The 19,536-nt window shown below is 34.5% G+C and overlaps 3 protein-coding genes across 5 annotated transcripts; all 3 read left to right on the top strand.

Annotated features, from left to right (window-relative positions):
* The first annotated feature begins 3,334 nt into the window (after window positions 1-3,334).
* Window positions 3,335-5,756, top strand: LOC18043788. The gene is made up of 3 exons (XM_024185969.1): window positions 3,335-3,580; window positions 3,782-3,900; window positions 5,401-5,756. Exons 1-3 carry the CDS (start codon window positions 3,414-3,416, stop codon window positions 5,418-5,420), a joined length of 306 nt encoding a protein of 101 aa, XP_024041737.1. The 5' UTR covers window positions 3,335-3,413; the 3' UTR covers window positions 5,421-5,756.
* A 2,652-nt stretch (window positions 5,757-8,408) lies between these two features.
* Window positions 8,409-10,864, top strand: LOC18043789. Of its 2 annotated transcripts, XM_024185991.1 has the most exons (5): window positions 8,409-8,522; window positions 8,672-9,430; window positions 9,624-9,818; window positions 9,899-9,990; window positions 10,083-10,864. In XM_024185991.1, exons 2-5 carry the CDS (start codon window positions 8,675-8,677, stop codon window positions 10,777-10,779), a joined length of 1,740 nt encoding a protein of 579 aa, XP_024041759.1. In that variant the 5' UTR covers window positions 8,409-8,522; window positions 8,672-8,674; the 3' UTR covers window positions 10,780-10,864. The 2 variants fall into 2 exon arrangements, with proteins under 2 accessions (XP_024041759.1, XP_006438396.2); XM_006438333.2 differs by having other exon boundaries at window positions 8,409-9,430.
* A 4,338-nt stretch (window positions 10,865-15,202) lies between these two features.
* Window positions 15,203-18,628, top strand: LOC18043790 (pre-mRNA-processing factor 17). Of its 2 annotated transcripts, XM_006438334.2 has the most exons (3): window positions 15,203-15,430; window positions 15,839-17,777; window positions 18,362-18,628. In XM_006438334.2, the coding sequence occupies exons 2-3, from the start codon at window positions 16,021-16,023 to the stop codon at window positions 18,366-18,368; spliced, it is 1,764 nt and encodes a 587-aa protein (XP_006438397.1). In that variant the 5' UTR covers window positions 15,203-15,430; window positions 15,839-16,020; the 3' UTR covers window positions 18,369-18,628. The 2 variants fall into 2 exon arrangements, with proteins under 2 accessions (XP_006438397.1, XP_024041692.1); XM_024185924.1 differs by lacking the exon at window positions 18,362-18,628 and having other exon boundaries at window positions 15,839-17,781.
* Window positions 18,629-19,536: the final 908 nt, after the last annotated feature.

The following is a 19,536-nucleotide window of genomic DNA, read 5'->3' on the forward strand; positions in this document are numbered from 1 at the left end:
ATTTATTTTTGGGGGTTTTATTATTCTTTTATAAAATTTAGTGCTTTAAATTACAACATAGATTTGTTGCATGTTGCCAATAATTCAATTCCCTAGAATGTTCGGCTATTATGCACTCGTGCATCCATCATTATATCTGGTTGTGATCAAATTCGGAGTAATTTTAGGTTCCTTCGAGTGCACCTTTACTGCCAGCAGCTATTCAGATTAAACATGAATCATTGATCAATCACTCACCTTGTTGTTTATTATTAGCATTTATTTATGTACGAGGAGACATTTCTCTTCCAAATTATGAGAGTCCGGTGGCTGGTGCCCAAAGGAAGAAAGAACAGGCGAACAGGACCTGATGCAAAATGTTGGGAAGATTTTGATCAGCCAACAAGCAGCTGCAACTGTTGTATCCACTCCACATATGTATAACTATAAACATCATGTGACTTAAAACAAGATAAGGTGGTCCTGGAACCACCCAAATATTTTTAATCTAAAATTCCATGGAATAGGCCACGGGACAGCTATTATTTGGGCACTACCATATTTTTTAAATTAATGGAAAGGACTAAAGCATTTCACTTGGCAAATAATGGCAATCCGTTCACAAGTATTGTACAAAAAATAGTTTGAACAAATAAATGATTTTCTAGAACTCAATTCACTAGAATTTAGAAATGTTATTTGCATATGATGATTATGATCCAATGACTCCTCAGGCTGAGCTTTGCAAACAATGCTAATGGTTCTAGTAACATGCTGCATCTGCAATCAATCATATTTTTTTTGAAATGAAAGTAAGTTTTTGCATGAGCGCTGAGGAATGAGTAGACACACTAAGCTTGGACTCCGAGCTTCGATGGAGGCTTTGAAAGTGCGGTTACGGACAAAATGATGTTGCTGCCTTGATAAGGCATCATCTCTCGGCTTCATTTTCATTTTCCAGCACATGTCTGCACGTTTTCACTCTGGTCTCCGTTGCTTGAAGTTCAATAACGATGCTAAAATGTTTTCTTTTCGGTTCGTAAGAATGTATAATTAAAGCTTGGCACAAGGTTCTCCTTTTTTGTGGATCCGGCATTTGCATAAATCGACTGGGCAATTTCTGCTGCCGCAAACTGCAAAAACACCTTTAATGAAAGATTGGAATAAAAATGCGAAAGAAAGAGACAAATGCATCGATCATCATTCATCCATGTGCATTTCGTACCTGAAACAAATGTGTAGTCTTATTCTACCTAGTTTTACAGACAAAATATCTGCAATAATTAGGACATGACGTTTACCTATAATCCTCCGTATTTTCACAGAACTTCAATGTTAGTATTTATGGGCTACATTGTTTACTCTGCTCTGCAGCAATTTGATAAATGAAAAATGAATTCTACTTCAACCATCAAATTAATTTTATTAATGTACCCTTCGTCCTGAGTAAACTAATGACAAAATTAAGATCTCTAAGTTGAATGCTTTGAGAGGAACAGGACTAGAAGCGGAGCATATTAAGATCAAATCAGAAATTGAAATGTCTATGTCTTCGAATAATCCGTGGCCGATCCCAGGTTGCCACTATATTTAAATATGCAAAAACTTCTCAGCGTAAAATGAGGCCCAGCAGAGAGCGAATTGCAGCATGAAAATGGGATTCTCTCAACCAACATGATGGAGCAGGACCAGAACCAGGAGCACTGACATGGGCATTCAAATTCCATCAATATTTTGGTAGCTGTGAAAGCCATTAAAATAGGTCCTGTATTGATTGACAGTAGAGGTAGAGGAACCTCTTTCTGTTGTTTCTTCTTCACAAACTGATCGTACACGGTACTCGCAGGCTATACGTCATACGCACCCGCTCAACAAACTATTCTGTTGAACCTTAATTGCGCCATTATGATTTTACACTGTTTTTATTTCTCACAGAAATTGCTGATTTATTTCTTTGCTTCTCAAAAGAAAAAAAACAACGTATATAGACCCGGCCCTTTTGGAATTAAACACAGTATGGCATCATATTTTAGACAGCCACATTCATTTTGGGTCAGATTGCTGTCTGTCTAGCCAGCTTCTTGCTTTAAAGATAGAGATGGAGTTTAAGATCCTATTCTCTTTAATAGATGGTAGGTTTCTGATATCTTAGTAGTTGGGTCAATCCTAGCTACGTATAAATGCTGCAATGGAGCCATAATTGTTGTACAGTGATACAATTTATAACTTCTACAGACAGAGAATTGTTTTTAAAATTTGTGGTGTTTAGGCTCTCTTGTATATCGGGAAAATTCAACGACTGTTCCAAAAATAAAAAATATTTTATACCCAACTCTGTCTTGTATGGCTTTTACGTGTTTAATCAAATGTAAAGTCTAATATAACGATTTGAATTTGAAAAATACTAAGGAAAGAAAAAGATGAGAGAAAGTGTGTTGAAAAAGATGAGAGAGAATGGGCTGGATACAGAAAAAAAAAATTCTCTCATCTTTCTCTCTCTTTAGCATTCCTCTTAAAATTTAAATTCGCATTTTGTAAATTAAATTCAATCCGTGTTTGGTTGTAAAAAATGATAGGAGAGGAAAGAAATGAAAAAGAAAAATAGGGAGAGAAAATGAGCGAAAAAAAAGATCAATTTTATTTTCATTATTTGATTGAACATGAAATTTAACTTTTTCCTCTTATTTCTTTCTCATTTTCTCTCCTCTCTTCTCCTCTCTTTTTATTTTTTTCAAATCAAATATACCACCGCAATTTCTGCTTAAAAAAGTCTTGATCAAATGTGCGATCAATGTCAAAAGTAGGAAACAGCATGTGGTGTCATAATCCAAAGCTCAAATTGGGTCGAAAAAGATTGTTACAAAGTGACAACACTTCAGCGTGCCTCCTACTCCATGTTCTATATAATGAGTTATAAAAATTTGCGATCATATAGTTTTGACGGACCAATCTACGTTACAGAATCTGTAACGTACACACCCAATGGGAAGCAGCACACGTGTCCTGAGGAGAGAGAAAAACTGTGCAAATGCAGGCAACAGGAGTTGGCTACAGTTGGATCTGTAACTTAGCCAGCTCCAGTTTTGACAATTGTCATGTGCTGCTCAAGACTAAAGTGCCTCCTCTGTTGTGTGATTATATCCGAATGATAAGTACTTCTCTGAAATTGCTGAGACATCATCCCCGTCAATTCAAAATCACATAATTTGACTAATCACACTAGTGGTGGACTACGAATGTACTTATAGATAAATGGGCTGATCCATTCTTTTGACAGGCATAAAATGAGCCTGTAATGGTAGCAAAGAGGCCCATTAAGTTTAATGATCTGTGTGAATTTCAAGTCCACAGGAAGCCCAAAAGCAGAACCATTACTTGGAGTTCGTTTGTAGCAGCGACCTCTGTTCTTGCGGCTTGTAAGCGCAGTGAGAAACATGGCGGCTAATTGCGGTAGAAGAACCCTACAAGTCGCTTCTGCTTCGGCTAAAACCCTTCTCAGCCGTTCATCTTCAGCTGCTACAAAGTTGAGTGGACTAGCTTCCACCTCTAAGCCCACCTCTGCTTCTCGCTTGTCATCTCTTCACAAACTCTCTCTCTCCAGGTTTCCTATTATTTTATTTTATTGAATTTTTAATATTCAAGGCTGTCGATGCATACACATTTGTGTTTTTTGATTATTCGTGTCAATCCGTTTTTTTTGTAGGGATTTAAAGTTATCGTTTTTACTCTGCTCTGAATGTTAATTGTGAGTTTTTAGTTATAAGCTTTAATGGGGATGGTTATTTGGGTGTTTGATTAAAAGGGTTCCTGTGGAGCTGGGTGGGGCGCTGTCTTTAATGCCTTTGCATAATGTTACTGCATCGGCCTTGTTCACATCGTTGCTGTCTTTGAACAATCAAAACTGGGGCTGTCTATCAGAAGGTACTTTTCTTTTGTATATTGCTTTTTAGGATGATTCTTGATCTGTCTGTTAAAATTAAGATGCAGGTTGCCTTAAATTGTTAAAAATTTTAGAATGTCTCTTATAACAAATGTCTGCAAATTTTTTTTTTGTTGGAAAAAGCTGTTTGTTTTGATATATGATGAATATATATATGGTAAGCCTTCTGTTGCTGGAGAGCTGAGTTGGCTTACTAATTCTTGTTGTTCGATTGTGATAACCCTGAATCCCTATCATCTTCCTAAATTTTCTATCTTAATCGGTTACTTTAAAGTTGAATAAATTTTCTATCTTAATTGCTTACTTTAAAGTTGAATTAACGTCATTTTTGGAGATAATATAAATTTCTTTTATTAACGGAATTATGTTTCTAATGTTGGGAAAAATGGAAGAGTTTAAGGTATGGTTTTTTAGTTGTTGCTTATAGTATCAGGAGTACTAGTGCTTGTTTTGGTTTAGATAAAGTTATTTTCTTTCATGCAGATATGTTTAATTAATTTTTCAGTTGTGTGGATTTTGAAAATCATTTTTCCCAATGTACAATATTTTTGTTATTATCGGGTGTATGAAATTTGATTTGAAATTTATTTAGTTGATAGCAGAACAATCTGCCAACTTCTATTTCATGTTAAGAAACACAGCCTTAGAATATTGTATCAAGTTATGACTTTGGGAACGTAAATTACATGTACTGTGAGAAAGTTTGCTTTACGGATTAGCATTTGTAGGAGAATAGGTTTTGGCGGTTAATCTGTTAATCATTATGCAAGATGTTATCTGATGCTGTTAGTCTTATTGTTGCATATAAAGAGCATTATGTCCAAATGATTGACAGCAACTTTTGAACTTCTTTTGACATTGGCTATGGGTGCCTGTGGGAATATTGGGCATGGCTTGTTAAACTAAATCATGTTATTGTTCTTGTACTTCCTCTTTATGTGCATTGCATGGTTAATTAACTTGCTTTGTATCAAGGAAGAATAGATGTTTAGCCACTCAAAAGAGTTGATATCTTACTAAAATCAAATTCTATATTTCTTCAAAAGGGTAATTTGGACAACAGGAGGGAATTTTTAGCTGAGAATGGGTAAACTTTTGGCTGGGAGAAGATAACAGATGGTCTCCGAAAGTTTCTTAGGTTTACATGAGACTCAAAATATAGAGAGAAAAGTTTCTTTGAAACGGAATTATGCTAGATTGAATGTTATTATAACCATATGGACCCTTTTATTTAATGGCGGAACCTCTTTGTTCACATTTTAAAAATTTACTTCTATTTGTCAAGTAGGCTTGCTTCACAATTTCTAACTATTTTCAGTTTTTATTTTCCACCATTCTCTCACCAGAAGTTAAAAAAGGAAAAAAAAAAATGACGGATGGCTTGGATGTGCGGCATGGAGCTTTAAAACAAAATTAATTTTGATTTTCGTGCATTCACTTCCTATAACAAATTGTTAGCTTATTCTTAATTTTGTTGACAGGATTTGCAACACCTCTATAGCAGGGTCTATAAGCTGCCATTATGTTGTACCTGCCAGAATTTCATCAACTCAAGAAAATGTTTTGTCGGTTTTAGTTTGTGATTGAATGTAATGTCCAACTTCATAAAGAGAAAGCTATTATTTATTTTTTCTTTTTTCTTTTTTTTTCCTTCCTAGTTAACCATTTAATATTCCAACATCAAACGTCAACAAAGCTTGAGAGTTTTGAAAAGTTGGCATCTGGCTGTTGCTTTTGATCGCATAAAATAATGTTATGCTTTCAGATTTTACATACACTCTCTATGGAAATAGGAATGAGTGACATTGTGGCTTTTGAAATTCACATTCATTCTTTACTTTGGGTGCCAAATGATCTGTCGCTATTAATGATTACTTTGTATCATTGAAGTTGCTAGTGAAGCCCCAGGTTCCAAGGTTCCTTTGCTTGAGATTCGAAGATCCTATGAAATTATGCGTGGGGTCTCATGAGTAAGTCTTAAGCCCCGTACCTTATTGTTTTTCAAATGTTGTTTTTATAAAACAAGAATGAGAATAAAAATTTAAAAATGTGTTCGATATTATTTTTTTTAAAAATCTTTAAAAAAAAAGTAAAATATGTTCAGTAGGAATATTTTAAAAATTGTTATTGGAATAATTTCCATAAAATTAAAATTAAGTAATTAATAATTTTTTATTTAATTAGTTTGATTATTTTAATTTTAAGAATAAATTAAGTGATTTTGTTAAATTTTTTAAGAAAAATGATAGAATCTACATATTTAATTTAATTAATATATAAAAACATTGTAGGTGCCATATTTTAAAAAGCACTTATCAATGCCACATGTTCATTTTATCAGATAATATTAGTTATTCTGGAGAAATAACACCCAAGATATTTCGGGGTAAATAGCACCCAAACTACTCCGGATAAATAACATCTAAGGAAAAATTCTCCCAGAGCTTATAAAAATTGCAAGAGAGGGAAATTAGTTCCGCAATCCATTAGTCTAAGGAAATCATGCCCTAAAGGTCATACAAGTAAGGAAACACACAAGAGTATAATAATTCCTTATATCAAATTTACCTCCACGTGTACAAAAATAATGGGTGACACGTGTCGTTAGATTGATGGTTCAAACCAAAACCCTTTTGCAAACATCATTTATCATTTATAATAGAGACTCATCTTCAAGAGAAAAGAGATCTTTGGCCTCCAAAAATCATTGTTCATACTTAGAGAGAGAAAACTCATTTTCTTTATCTTTCTTCTTTGTTTAATCTTGATCAAACACTAACTTGGGTGTCAGAGTGCCTTTTTCAAGTACTCAGCCCTCTGGAATCGAGGCCAACGATCGTTGCAAATTCTCCACAAGCTACAAATACGTGTGAAGGTAAAAAAATCCAACACCTTCAAACATAAATATTATAATCTATATAAAAAGAAAATACTATTGTGAGGGAAATTATTTTTGTGGGTGGTATAACAATAATAATAATAATGTTGATATTATTATTATTATTATTTTGTGAGATGTTGGAAGAAAATTGTTCATTTTGAAATTTAATATAGTATTGAAAAATAGGGAAAAAAAAGGAAAAGTTGTTTTCTTATTTCCTTTATTAAAATTGTAGAATGAATTTTACATTTTCAAAAATAATCTACCGAACACGTATTTTGTATTTTCTAAATTTAGAAAACAGAAAATAGGATTTGAAAATAATACTGAATGCACCCTTAGGCCATGTTTGCTTGGGGGTAGAGAAGTGGGGAGAGGAAAAGAATTCAATTTCTTTTCTACTTTCCAATGTTTGGTAGAACCAAGTCTAATGGAATTAAATTTCCATTGAAATTCAATTTCCATCAAATTGAAGAATTTGTATTTCTTATCAATAGTTAAGGATTTCAAATTCCTTATTTATTAGAACACAAAAATTCTAATATTATCCTCCAAACAAAATTAATAAAATAAATTAAAGTGCAAATAATTTATATTTATTTTCTTAAATTAATAGCATAAACTTATTTGAAAAAGCAGTAAAGTGAATCGCAAGACAGTTACTGGAGACGTGTTTTACCATCAAAACAGTTACCAATGGAATCCTTATGAGCCGATCTATAAATCTATGGTGTTAGAAATGCTAATATACGTTGTTATTTACCTAAAGTCTTTTTTAAAATGCTTGGGAAAATTTTAACTCTCATATTTCCGACTATATAGTGTGTTTTCTGCAAATTTAACATTTCCAATGAGTAAATCGTTCATTTGTGCTTTATCTTTATTATGCATTTAACACAAAGAAAAATGGTGGTTAACAACGTCGGTCAACGGCGGTCAACATTCATGACCTGATGCTGTAATTGAAGAAAATAAAATTCTCTATTTAACTAGGTAATTTCTAGATTAAATTAATTCATAGTTTAATTATTTTTCAATTTATTAACAATATTAACATTAAAGATAGTGGGTATATTTGTCCAAATAAAAAAATATGTAATTTCTTTTTCTTTCAAATTTTATGTGAAACCAAATAATAATAATAAATTTTTGTACTCTTCTCCTCTCACCACCTCTCCACTCTTCTTCTCTCTTTTTTTCTCTCCTCTCCTTCCTTAAAACCAAACACCACCTTAGTTTCTGGAAATAAAGGGGGTTGTAAGAGTAATTGGAGTTCTCGGGAGATAGATAATAGGTGGGGGTAACTCAACTAAACTGAGATACTGAGTCCAATTTACAAAAGGATCTGGCCCATATTAATCTGAAGGAGCCCAAAAGACAGTTTGTTATCCAGAATCAAATTGGGTGCCCAATCTCTACAGGCTGTGGAGACCAAGTCCAAGAAAATGCCTAATGGCGCCGGGTTGTGATGTCCATGAGCTCCTGTTTCTGTTTGTAATTCAAAATCGTTATGACAAGACGCACCACCATATGACCGTTGCCACAACGTTCCAAAAATCTAAATTTGAAACCAAAAAAAAAAAAAAATCAGCCTTTCTCGTGCCTACTTACCGTTGCCAACAGCTGCTCAGTACACGAACCAAGTATCCCCATATCTTTCATTCTTGTTCTGCCACTGATAGCTTCAAGAAATCAACAACTGAAAACCCGTTCCTTCTTGAGGTGAATTTGTTTTTAGACGCATTTTCTTTAATCTTTCTTGAATTTCTTTGCCAAAAAATCCGAGAAATTCGGTGTCTTCCAATTTTATGCCATTTGAGTTATTTCTTGAGTTTGATCGTTGTTTTGGGCAATTCTTGGATTCTTGGAAGGCTATGGCGACACTAGCACCTGGAATTCTATTAAAGCTACTCAATGGAATGAACACTGGAGTCAAGCCTACAGGAGAGCATCGCAGCTCACTTCTTCAAGTGACTGATATAGTCCCAGCTGATCTTGATGAGAAGAATCTTTGGCCTACACAAGGATTCTTCATTAAAGTCTCAGATTCTTCACACTCTATATACGTCAGTCTTCCAACAGAACAAGATGATTTCGTTCTCAGCAACAAAATGCAGTTGGGTCAATTCATTTATGTTGATAAATTGGAGCCAGGATCCCCTGTACCTGTGGTTAAAGGAGCCAAGCCGCTCCCCGGAAGGCACCCACTAGTTGGAACCCCAGAACCGTTAATGGGTTTAAGAGAAAAAGGAGAGAAAAGTGAGCAAAAAGTAAATTCAAAGCCTCCAGGTCACAGAAGAGGTTCTTGGGGACAAAACGGGAGTGATGGGGTCTCATCTCCTTTGTTGTTGAAGCCGGTCCCTTTGGATTTTGATCAGTGTACACCAGTGAAAGAGCGGCCTAAGCTGATGAAAATTATGTCACCAATGATAAGATCAAGAACTGCGAAGGATGGCAGTGTTAGGTGTTCCTTTGGTGGGGGACTTTTAGCTAAAATGGTGGATACCAAAGGAGAAAGCCCTGCATTGCTAAGAAAAAGCTGTGTGGCGCCATCTGCTTCAAAGTTTCCTAGGAGCAAGAGTGTCTGCGAACGAGAGCCAAGAATCCCAATTAGTCCTTTCAACACAGCTGTAGGTACATTTTCCTCTTTTCCATTTAGAATTTTCTAAGAACCCTGTTTTTGATGATCAACTCCTGCCTGTGTTGAAAGTATGTCAAATGGCAATTGTACTGTCAAGTTTTTACTTTTTAGATTAATAATTTCCTGTGAATCGAAGATTTCAGTCATTGATTTGTTGATAGAATAATATTGTTTGTTTGTAGGATAAGAAAAGTTCAACTCCTTCACCTAAGTTAAGAAATGGAAGAACCATAGGAGCCCTAAATTTAGGTGCAGATTCAGAAAACTCGAACTCAATAGCAACGCCACAGCCACAATCTCAGTCTGGTAATTTAGCCCCGGATAGCAGTACAAGTCTGCCAATGAATTTACCAGGAAAGCTAAGCATACTAGGCAAGGTAAATTCAGGACTCCTAGCTTGTGTCTTACTTTATGACTTCTTCTTTTAGCTCAGCTGTCAAATATTATGCTTCAACAGGAAGCTGTGCAGCAGAGAGAAACAGCTCAGAAGATTGCCCTTCAAGCACTAAGAGAGGCTTCAGCTACTGATACTTTAGTTCGATCTCTCAAGTATTGAATCTATCTTTAAATTAATTTCTATATTGCAGTGAAAAATGGGAATTTTGAGATTTGCTAAGACCAATAATATAACTTCCTTGTAGACTATTTTCGAACTTGAGCAAATCAGCAAGAGCAGATGCCCCAGCTGCCTGCTTTGAGAAGTTTTTGGAGTTCCATCAACAGATTGTGCAAGCTGTAACAGATATGGTGTCCATTCAAGCAGCTACTGAAGTGGCTCAAACTCCAAAAGCAGAGCAAATGGATAGAAAGCCCGAAGAAGAAGAGTCAACTATCTTACACGAAATTGTACACAACTCAGAACTAAATTCATCAAAAAGACGATCAGCATTGCACAAATCAGTTGCGGCGTTTCCTGGAAGAGTAGAACAGAAGACAAACTTTGAAAAGCTCCTGAGATCAAACACTAACATGAGGGCAAATTTGGATAGAAAAGGACTATCCCCCATAGGAAAACTTAACCTTGAAGCTATTGCCGAGAATGATGAAAACAAGAAACCTTTGGTTTGTTGCAACTTAAGCAACATAATCAAATTGGGTAAGCAGATTGAAACCGAGGCAGGAAATTGGTTTATGGAGTTCCTAGAGAAAGGTTTGGAAACTGGCATGAAGAAATCAAAAGGCACAGCAGATGGAGATGTGAAGAAAGTTCCTCAGTTTCTCATACTCAAAGTTATAAACTGGGTGGAAGTAGAACAATGTGACAGTAGCAAGAGGCAAGTACATCCCAAAGCTGCACAAATAGCCAGAAAGCTCAGAATTAAGATGAAGAACCCTTAAGTTTTTATGATATTTTGAAGGTTTGGAATTCTTGAACTTTTAATTTCTTTTTTTTTTTTAATTACATTTTGTATGATCACTTTGATGCGTCTTAAGGTTAGTAGTATAATGTGTTAGTAGATAGTTTGTATCTGCTTGATGAAATTTCATTTATAGAGAAAGCTTTTCTATGAAGTCCATGACAGAGTAACCATCCATGCAAGTAACACTGTATACAACTAATTCATCCAAAAATAATTTCACAAAAGATATCTGCTTTTGCCAATGAAAGACTCGGGCACAGGCCATCCAAATTCTGCACAAAAAATGGGCATAGGCAGTCCAAATTCCACGTAAAAATGGATTTTATGGGACCGACCCTATAAAAGAAGACTTCTTGTAGTTAATATGATTCTAAAAAAAAAAAACAATAATAATAATTTGAATTTTAATTAAAAGAAACAAGAAAAAGAGAGCCTTCCGTTGGTGGTATTCAGAACAACTTGTTTGGGTCCAATCAACCGACAGCCAAGCCTACATGCGGGATTCGGGAAACCGCCCCGTAAATACTCTTTTACTTGCTTTAAAACAGTAGTGCATGAGTTGAGTTTTTAACACCCATTTAAAATTCTTGTGAAACCCCTTTTTAAATTATTCTTATTTTAATATCATTTTCCCCCCCAATTAACCTCATCTACTACTGTTTTGCTGTCTTTTTTTTTTTCACTTTTTTAATTATCTCACTCATTTATAGACTTGTTCTTTTCTACCCTCAACACAACCAATTTTTTTAGATTTAGTATGGGAGTAATGAATTTGTAAAAGAAAATGAAAGAAACAAGCCTATTTCAACTGAATAATCGAATGGATCTCTCAACAATTAAGAATAATTAAATAGATGAAGAGTCACAAACATAAAAAACAAAAGAAAATGATTTGTTGATATATTCAAAGAATTTGCAGAAAAAATAAACAATATTATATAGGTGTGTAAAAGAGTTTAATAATTGAGAGTTCTATTTAAAGAATTAAATTGACTTTTCAATTCTTTTGGACTGCTTACAAGTCAAGACAAAGAAGTCTAGTAAAGCCTAACTCTGCGAGTTTACTTTAAATGCTGGTGTGTCTCTTGAGAAGTTGAACTTCAAAAGCCAACCACTATATATTTTTCCTTATCAATGCCGATCGATAGCAGTAATATGAACAAGAGAACATTAGTAGTATGTGATTTCTTTCTCTAAATGTTTGATTTTCTAAATTAATCTGGAATTCTATTTAAAAAATATATAAGAGAATAAAATTGTTGATGAGTGTCTTCAAATGAAATTACATCATGAAAGAGGTGTTGTAAAGAAAATGAAAAGGGTGTTCGTAGTAGGCCCGCGGATCAAGGTCATCCCAATCCTTTGGGCAACCCCCAGAGTTGGACCAACTTTCGATGCCTGACCGCAAACAGCAACAAGAACTTGAAGATCGAGATTATCTTCTCACTTTTTTGTTAGGATGTGTACTAGGACCCTACCAATTTAGTTAATTTATTTCCTATTAAGATTAAGTTTTCTTATTGAAATTATACTTTAGGAGTTTAATTATATTAAAATTAAGACTGCATTACTATAAATAAGCGGTTTTCATTATGTTTTTAAGTAAAGCAGTAATATAATTAATTCCAACTCGTATTAACTCTTCACTCTTTCCTTAAATTCTTAAATTCTTCATCTCGTCTCCCTTTAATTTTCTAACAAAATCCTAGAATCCTAACATATGGTATCAGAACATACTTCCTGACCAATCGATTACATTTTTCATATGATCTCCTCTTTTAGATAGACTTAAAAAAAAATAAAAAAAAGAGAGCTGCATTATTCTAGCATCAAAACTTTTGCCAATATCCCGTAACTTTGATTTAGTTTTTCGTAAGTCAATTAATTTGCTTCTAATCAAGTTTATTCCACCAACTACCTTTGCCTTTTGTGACTTACCACTACAAGCCATCAATCGAACCTGCCATTAGCCTCAACCAACTCGAGTGGCCACACTTAAACCAGTGCATCATCATCAATTGTCGGCCAGCAACACCACAACCCCAAATTTTCTTGAATTTTTTTTTAGACATCACGATCTTTACAGTGCTTAAAGAAAAAGTTGTGCTATTGTCTCAAATTGATGAAAATTTTGCAGTCTTAACCGTTTAGAATAACACTATAAAAGTACTTCTGCAAGGCATTCTTGAAGAATTTGGCCAATTGCGCAAGGACACAACCATCTCTTAGTCCATATGAAGCTGGCATGTTACAATGCATGGACTCTGCTCATTAACTAACTTTGTGACCTTTCTGTAGAGTAGGCAATTCATGTTCTCATCATCGATTCACACTCTTCAATTCTAGCCCTTCATGACCCGACACTCACTCCACCAGCCATTTCTTTATTAGGACCAATTGTAACACTTTAACTCAAATTTTGAGAGCCAATATAACCAAAACTCACATATGAACTTAAATAACTTTTTATAATCAATAATAATTCAAGCCTTAAATACAATATTTAAACAACATAAGAATTTAAAATCTTTTGCAAATAATCTACCATCCTCAATTTAAGTTATATTCAATCAACACGAATCAATCCTACTTTCTAAAAATTAATTACAATAAACTAAAACAGGTACAAAGATTAGTAAGCAAATAAGTTTTTATCTATCAAAATATGTAATACTTATATATAATGTAAATGGATTATGTGCCATAATCTTTTAAATGCATTGTAAAATAAATTCATCAAAATCTCTTTCTGACTCCCAAATAGTCTCAAGAGATGGCCTCCACACAACTTCAAGAAATTACCCTCAATGTAAACTCTTATAAAACTTAGTATAATAACAAAGTTCACATATAAATCATAAAATTATAAATGCAATTAATAAACATACTTTTATAAAAGCTTCGCATGTTCGAGCTTATGCCAATGAATTTTCACACTACATATGCTCATAGATATAATCACACTCAACACATAACAACATATAACGTAAACACATGGGAAAAAGCATAAAAAATCATATCCGTACATATCAAAAATATACTTTTTGAATGTGTTAAACATATACGTATTATTTATTGTGATTCATTTAGAAGTCAAGTTTACTTATCTCTTGGCACTCACATGTAATGAATTCATATTGATATCATCAACCTAAAATCATTAATAAAACTTTCATAAGATATAATCAAGTCTTAACTATAAATTCCAATTGTCCTCAAATTTCTCATTTTAAACATCTTTTAAACACAACCTCAAATACTCTCAATACTCAATCCTTAGAATAGAACTATTAAAAATAATTTATGTCTGAGACATCATCAATTATGTCAATCAGTTTTCTGTTTGGAATTTATTGCTTTATCATTAAATTATGAAAATTTTCATAATCACGCTAAACATATATAAAAATTACTGACCCAAATTTTATAATTTTTGAAGAAGTTGATATATGGTAAAATAAATTCATAATTCATGTTCTTCATTGAAATCATAAATTTTCAGGTTTTCAGACCTGAGTTGTAAAAATTGTAATAAATTGAATTCTTATCTTATTAGCTCATAACAAGTTTCAAAACATTCTTGAAATGTTTAGTTTAACATATCCAAAATTTAGAATCAAAATCAATTGGTACAAGTAACTATGATTTTTGAAATAGCTCACTATCTGAATATTTTTGCAAAATCTTAAGTTCCTACTTCTACTACAATTATCTAATCATGCTTCTTGATAACAAATTAACAATTAACAAAGGTCAAGAATTGAAATTTACCTCTAGTCTTCTCTATGCATAACATTCAATGATCTCATGTGTTGCTTATGATCAAATTAAGAAAAACGTTCATTTTCTTGATCACTCTCCCTCTCCCTCTTGTTAATGGAAAAGATAAGACATCTTATTCTTTTTATACGAGAATACAAATATTATTGAGCAATTGAAAAGACTAAAATACCTTAAGAGAATTGTAGTATTGCACCAATACCCTCTGCCATACCCAAATATTTATCCCCATCGACGCATGTTGACAGACATTATATGGAGATTTATTTTAACTGTGATAGGCCCCCTTAAGTTGGAGCATCATCGTAAACAACCTTAACTATTGCTTTTAGCAGCTGATCATCCCCTCTACTGACAATTATTTAATTTTTTTCTTGTTAATAGCCTATTTAATTTTTTTCCTATTAAGATTAGGGTTTCTTATAACAATTATAATTAAGAAATTTAATTAAATTAAACAGAGGAGCGTGCTAAGCTACAATAGATAAGTGATTTTCATTATTTTCTAAGAAAGCAACAATAGTATAAATTCCAACCCATTAATTCTTCACTCTTCCCCATGAATTTTTAAATTCTTTCTCTCTTCTTTCTTTAATTCTCTAATCGTAATTAAAAAAAAAAAAATTCTCTAATCAAAATCCTAAAATTATAACGCTTTTTTCCCTAAATTTTCGTTCTCTAACCAAAATCCTAGAATCCTATCAGCTTTTTGTTTTTTTTTTTTGCTTCTCCTAATCTGAAAATGAGAATTCCCATCCAAGTATTTTGAGCTCTCCTCTGAGACTCCTGATCGCACCGTTTTAATTCGTCTCCGCTCCCCTGCAATCTCCAATCTGCAAAACCCTAAGGTACCCTTTCTCTCCCTCTCTCCGTAAAGACAATTTGCCTGTTGTAGTGTAGCTAAGTCTCTTTGTAGCCGCCTGAGTTAGGGTTTAAAGCGTTTTAACTTTTTACTCATCGACTCGTGTGTATCAGTTAGATCAATACGGAGTTCGCTAATCGTTTTTCAGTGTGATTTTAGGAGAGTTAGTCGAATCTGGTTTTAGTTAGATTAGGTTTAACAAAATTATTGAGGTAAGATTTGACTAGTTACTTTTGTTTCAAATTAATTTTGAAAATTCCCTTAGAAAAAAGGTATAATAATGAAGTTATGTGACTTGTGCGTGTGTCACTGTGCTTCTGGACACTGGTTTGTTTGAATAGTAGTTCTCTTCTAGAAAAACTCATTCTACTTATATTGTTGGCCTGTAATACAGGTAGATAAGTGGTTTCTTTGGTAATTGGTTCATTCCACAGCAACCCCAAGGCACCTGCCCTTCAGCTTAACCCACCTTTCAGCTTAACCAGCCTTTCAGCTTAATCCGCATTTCATCTTCTGTGTTTCAGAACCGACAGTTGATATCTCGTCTCTCTCTCTCTCTCCCCCCTAAAACTTGGCATGGATCTTCTCCAGAACTATGCTGACGAAAAAGAAGATGAGCTAGATAAGCCGGAAAACCAAAATGACCAAAATCCTGATTCTGCAGCACTGGAATCATCACCACCACGTATACTCCCATCCAAATCTGCTGCGCCTCAAGTTGATGATACCACGCTGGCTCTAACTGTTGCCCAAGCCCGCCAAACCCAATCCAGGCCCATTGACCCCAGTCAACATGTTGTTGCCTACAACCCCACATACGAACAGCTGTGGGCCCCTATATACGGTCCAGCCCATCCTTATGCCAAGGATGGCATCGCCCAGGGCATGCGCAACCACAAGCTTGGTTTTGTAGAGGATGCCTCTATTGATTCGTTTGTTTTCGATGAACAATACAACACCTTCTACAAATACGGCTATGCTGCTGACCCCGCTGGAAGCAATTACATTGGTGATTTGGATGCTTTGGAGAAAAATAATGCCATCTCGGTGTACAATATACGTCAAAATGAGCAAAAAAAGAGAAAGTTGGAGAGGAAACAGGAAGCTGAGGGTGGTGATGGTATGGCTGTTGATGTGGATCCTGCGGAGGTTAATAATCCTGCAACTGACTCTTGGCTGATGAAGAATCGGAAGAGCCCATGGGCAGGTAAAAAGGAGGGAGTACAAACAGAGTTGACTGAAGAACAAAAGAAGTATGCAGAGGAGTATGCAAAGAAGAAAGAAGATAAAGGTAATGCAGGCGGTGAGAAAGGTGAGCATGTGGAGGATAAGAGTACTTTTCATGGCAAAGAAGAGAAGGATTATCAGGGTAGGTCCTGGGTTGCTCCTCCCAAAGATGCTAAAGCAGCCAATGATCATTGTTATATTCCAAAGAGGTTGGTTCACACTTGGAGTGGGCATACCAAGGGTGTTTCAGCAATTCGATTCTTCCCCAAATATGGACATTTGATTCTCTCTGCAGGGATGGATACTAAGGTGAAGATTTGGGATGTGTTCAATTCAGGCAAGTGCATGAGGACTTACATGGGTCATTCAAAGGCTGTTCGTGATATTTCATTTTGCAATGATGGGACTAAATTTTTGACGGCCAGCTATGATAAGAACATCAAGTACTGGGATACAGAAACTGGGCAAGTTATAAGGACTTTCTCGACCGGGAAGATTCCATACGTAGTTAAGCTTAATCCGGATGATGATAAGCAGAATATTTTGTTGGCAGGTATGAGTGATAAGAAGATTGTTCAGTGGGATATGAACACAAAAGAAATTACTCAAGAGTATGATCAACACTTGGGAGCAGTGAATACTATTACATTTGTGGACAATAACAGGAGATTTGTTACTTCAAGTGATGACAAGTCTCTCCGCGTATGGGAATTTGGGATTCCAGTGGTTATAAAGTATATTAGTGAGCCTCACATGCACTCAATGCCATCAATTTCGCTTCATCCCAATACCAATTGGTTAGCTGCGCAGAGTTTGGATAATCAGATTCTTATTTATAGCACAAGGGAGAGGTTCCAGCTGAATAAGAAAAAGAGGTTTGCTGGGCACATTGTGGCTGGATATGCTTGTCAAGTCAATTTCTCTCCGGATGGACGGTTTGTTATGTCGGGAGATGGTGAGGGTAAGTGCTGGTTTTGGGACTGGAAGAGCTGCAAAGTGTTCAGGACCCTCAAGTGTCATGAAGGGGTTTGCATTGGGTGTGAGTGGCATCCACTGGAACAAAGTAAAGTTGCAACATGTGGTTGGGATGGCTTGATTAAGTACTGGTAAGTGGTTTCTCAACAGGTTTATTGACTCCCATATGTCTCATGACTTATATTGTGCATGTTCAGTCATTGTCAGAAATAATGAAAATGCATATTAATGAACTTGCGAGTGCACTGGCTTACATAGCTGGCTACCATTGTTGCACTTGGGGCACAGCATAGATCAATGTACACCTGAAGTGGTAGTTGGCTATATTATGCAAAATTTGTGCTTAAAAAATTCTGTTGCTTGCATGTCATTGTTGTGGTTCCGCTATCATAGATCAGTATGCATATTATCCATTTTTTTTCCTCAAGTTTTATGGTTCATCTTTTCTTCCCTTGAAAATTGTGTTCCAATTCCTTTGCTTCATGTTGACATACCATATGGGGTTTATCAATTAACTAAATTTGCACTATTTCACTTTTTTTATGTTTATTGATGCCATATCTGCAATGCATCCATCTCTGTCTTATTCTGTTCTATTAATTTTAGATCATAGGAAAAGTTGCAACTGTCGCCACTATAAAGCTACAATGTTGTCTGGGTTGATGCAATTATGTTTAAGACAATGGGACTGACTTTTGTAATATCTGGTTTGCAGGGACTAGCTTTGTCCTTAGCTCCAGATGGCAAGGAGTAGATATCATGGACTAATCTGGCGAGACAGATCTCGCTGGAAGACTACAGGAGTCAAATTCATGATTTGTTACGCCAATATGGTTGCAGTTGATAAAATGTTCAAAAATGTGTGTAAGGTCGTCGAATCGATCGCGGCCAAATCATTCAGCTTCAAGGGAGTTGATTCAGATTTTTGTGTTAGTAATGTCACAAAGTTGTTGGAAATTTACTTTGTATTGTATTGGCTTCATGGATAAGCTAGTAATGTGATTGTCTCGAGGAAAATCTTTGGTGGTTTTAATTCAACACTCGGAATGGCACCTGTATATAGCTCAAAAATAATAAAAGAAATAAAAACAAAGCCGGTGGCATTCACATTCACCATTTATGTACAAATGTTTTAAGGAAAAATTGTTTTGTATGCTGCGGTTGAAAAAAAATGGATGACAAAATGTGAACGTGGAAGGGTAGTAAGACTAGAAAGAGAGATGACGTCTTCTCAAAATATATTAAAAAATTAGGAAAAGAAAAAGACTAAATGACCTAAACGATTAAGGCTGTGTATGGTATTGTGTGGGTGGGGGTGTACTTGTTTAAAAGTTGGCAGTAATACCATGTATGGTATAGCAGTTGTTTTTCTTTTCCTAGCATTATATATATGTATATTACATACATACATGAATTAAAAGACTAATATAATTTTAACACACTTTTGTTAAATTTTAATAAATATGTTTATAAATATTATCAATTTTTACCATGGTGATTTACCAAACGCCTAATAACAGTTGTAGTTTCTTTTTTTTTAAAATCATTTTAGTTGTAATTTTTAAACTCCAACACCTCAATTTGGAACAAGTCTTAAATTATTTTTAATAACAATTGTTTATGTAATTTAGAAATCAAATTTATCTTATTCCACACGTGTATAATAAAAAAATTAAAAAATAATATGTTTATTATTTCAATCAAAGTTATTATTTAACAATAATTTTCACCATATGCTATCAACTTTTACTTTATAACTATAATTTTATTCGATCTAAATAAGAAGTTTAGCAAAAATATCGTCGTCTGTATTGGTGGTGGAAAATTATTATAATTTTGATTTATTTTTATTTTATACAAAGAATGTACTTGCGTGACCGAAGTAGCCCT

The sequence above is a fragment of the Citrus clementina genome, unplaced genomic scaffold (assembly GCF_000493195.1).
Source record: "Citrus clementina cultivar Clemenules unplaced genomic scaffold, Citrus_clementina_v1.0 scaffold_4, whole genome shotgun sequence".
NCBI lineage: Eukaryota > Viridiplantae > Streptophyta > Magnoliopsida > Sapindales > Rutaceae > Citrus > Citrus x clementina.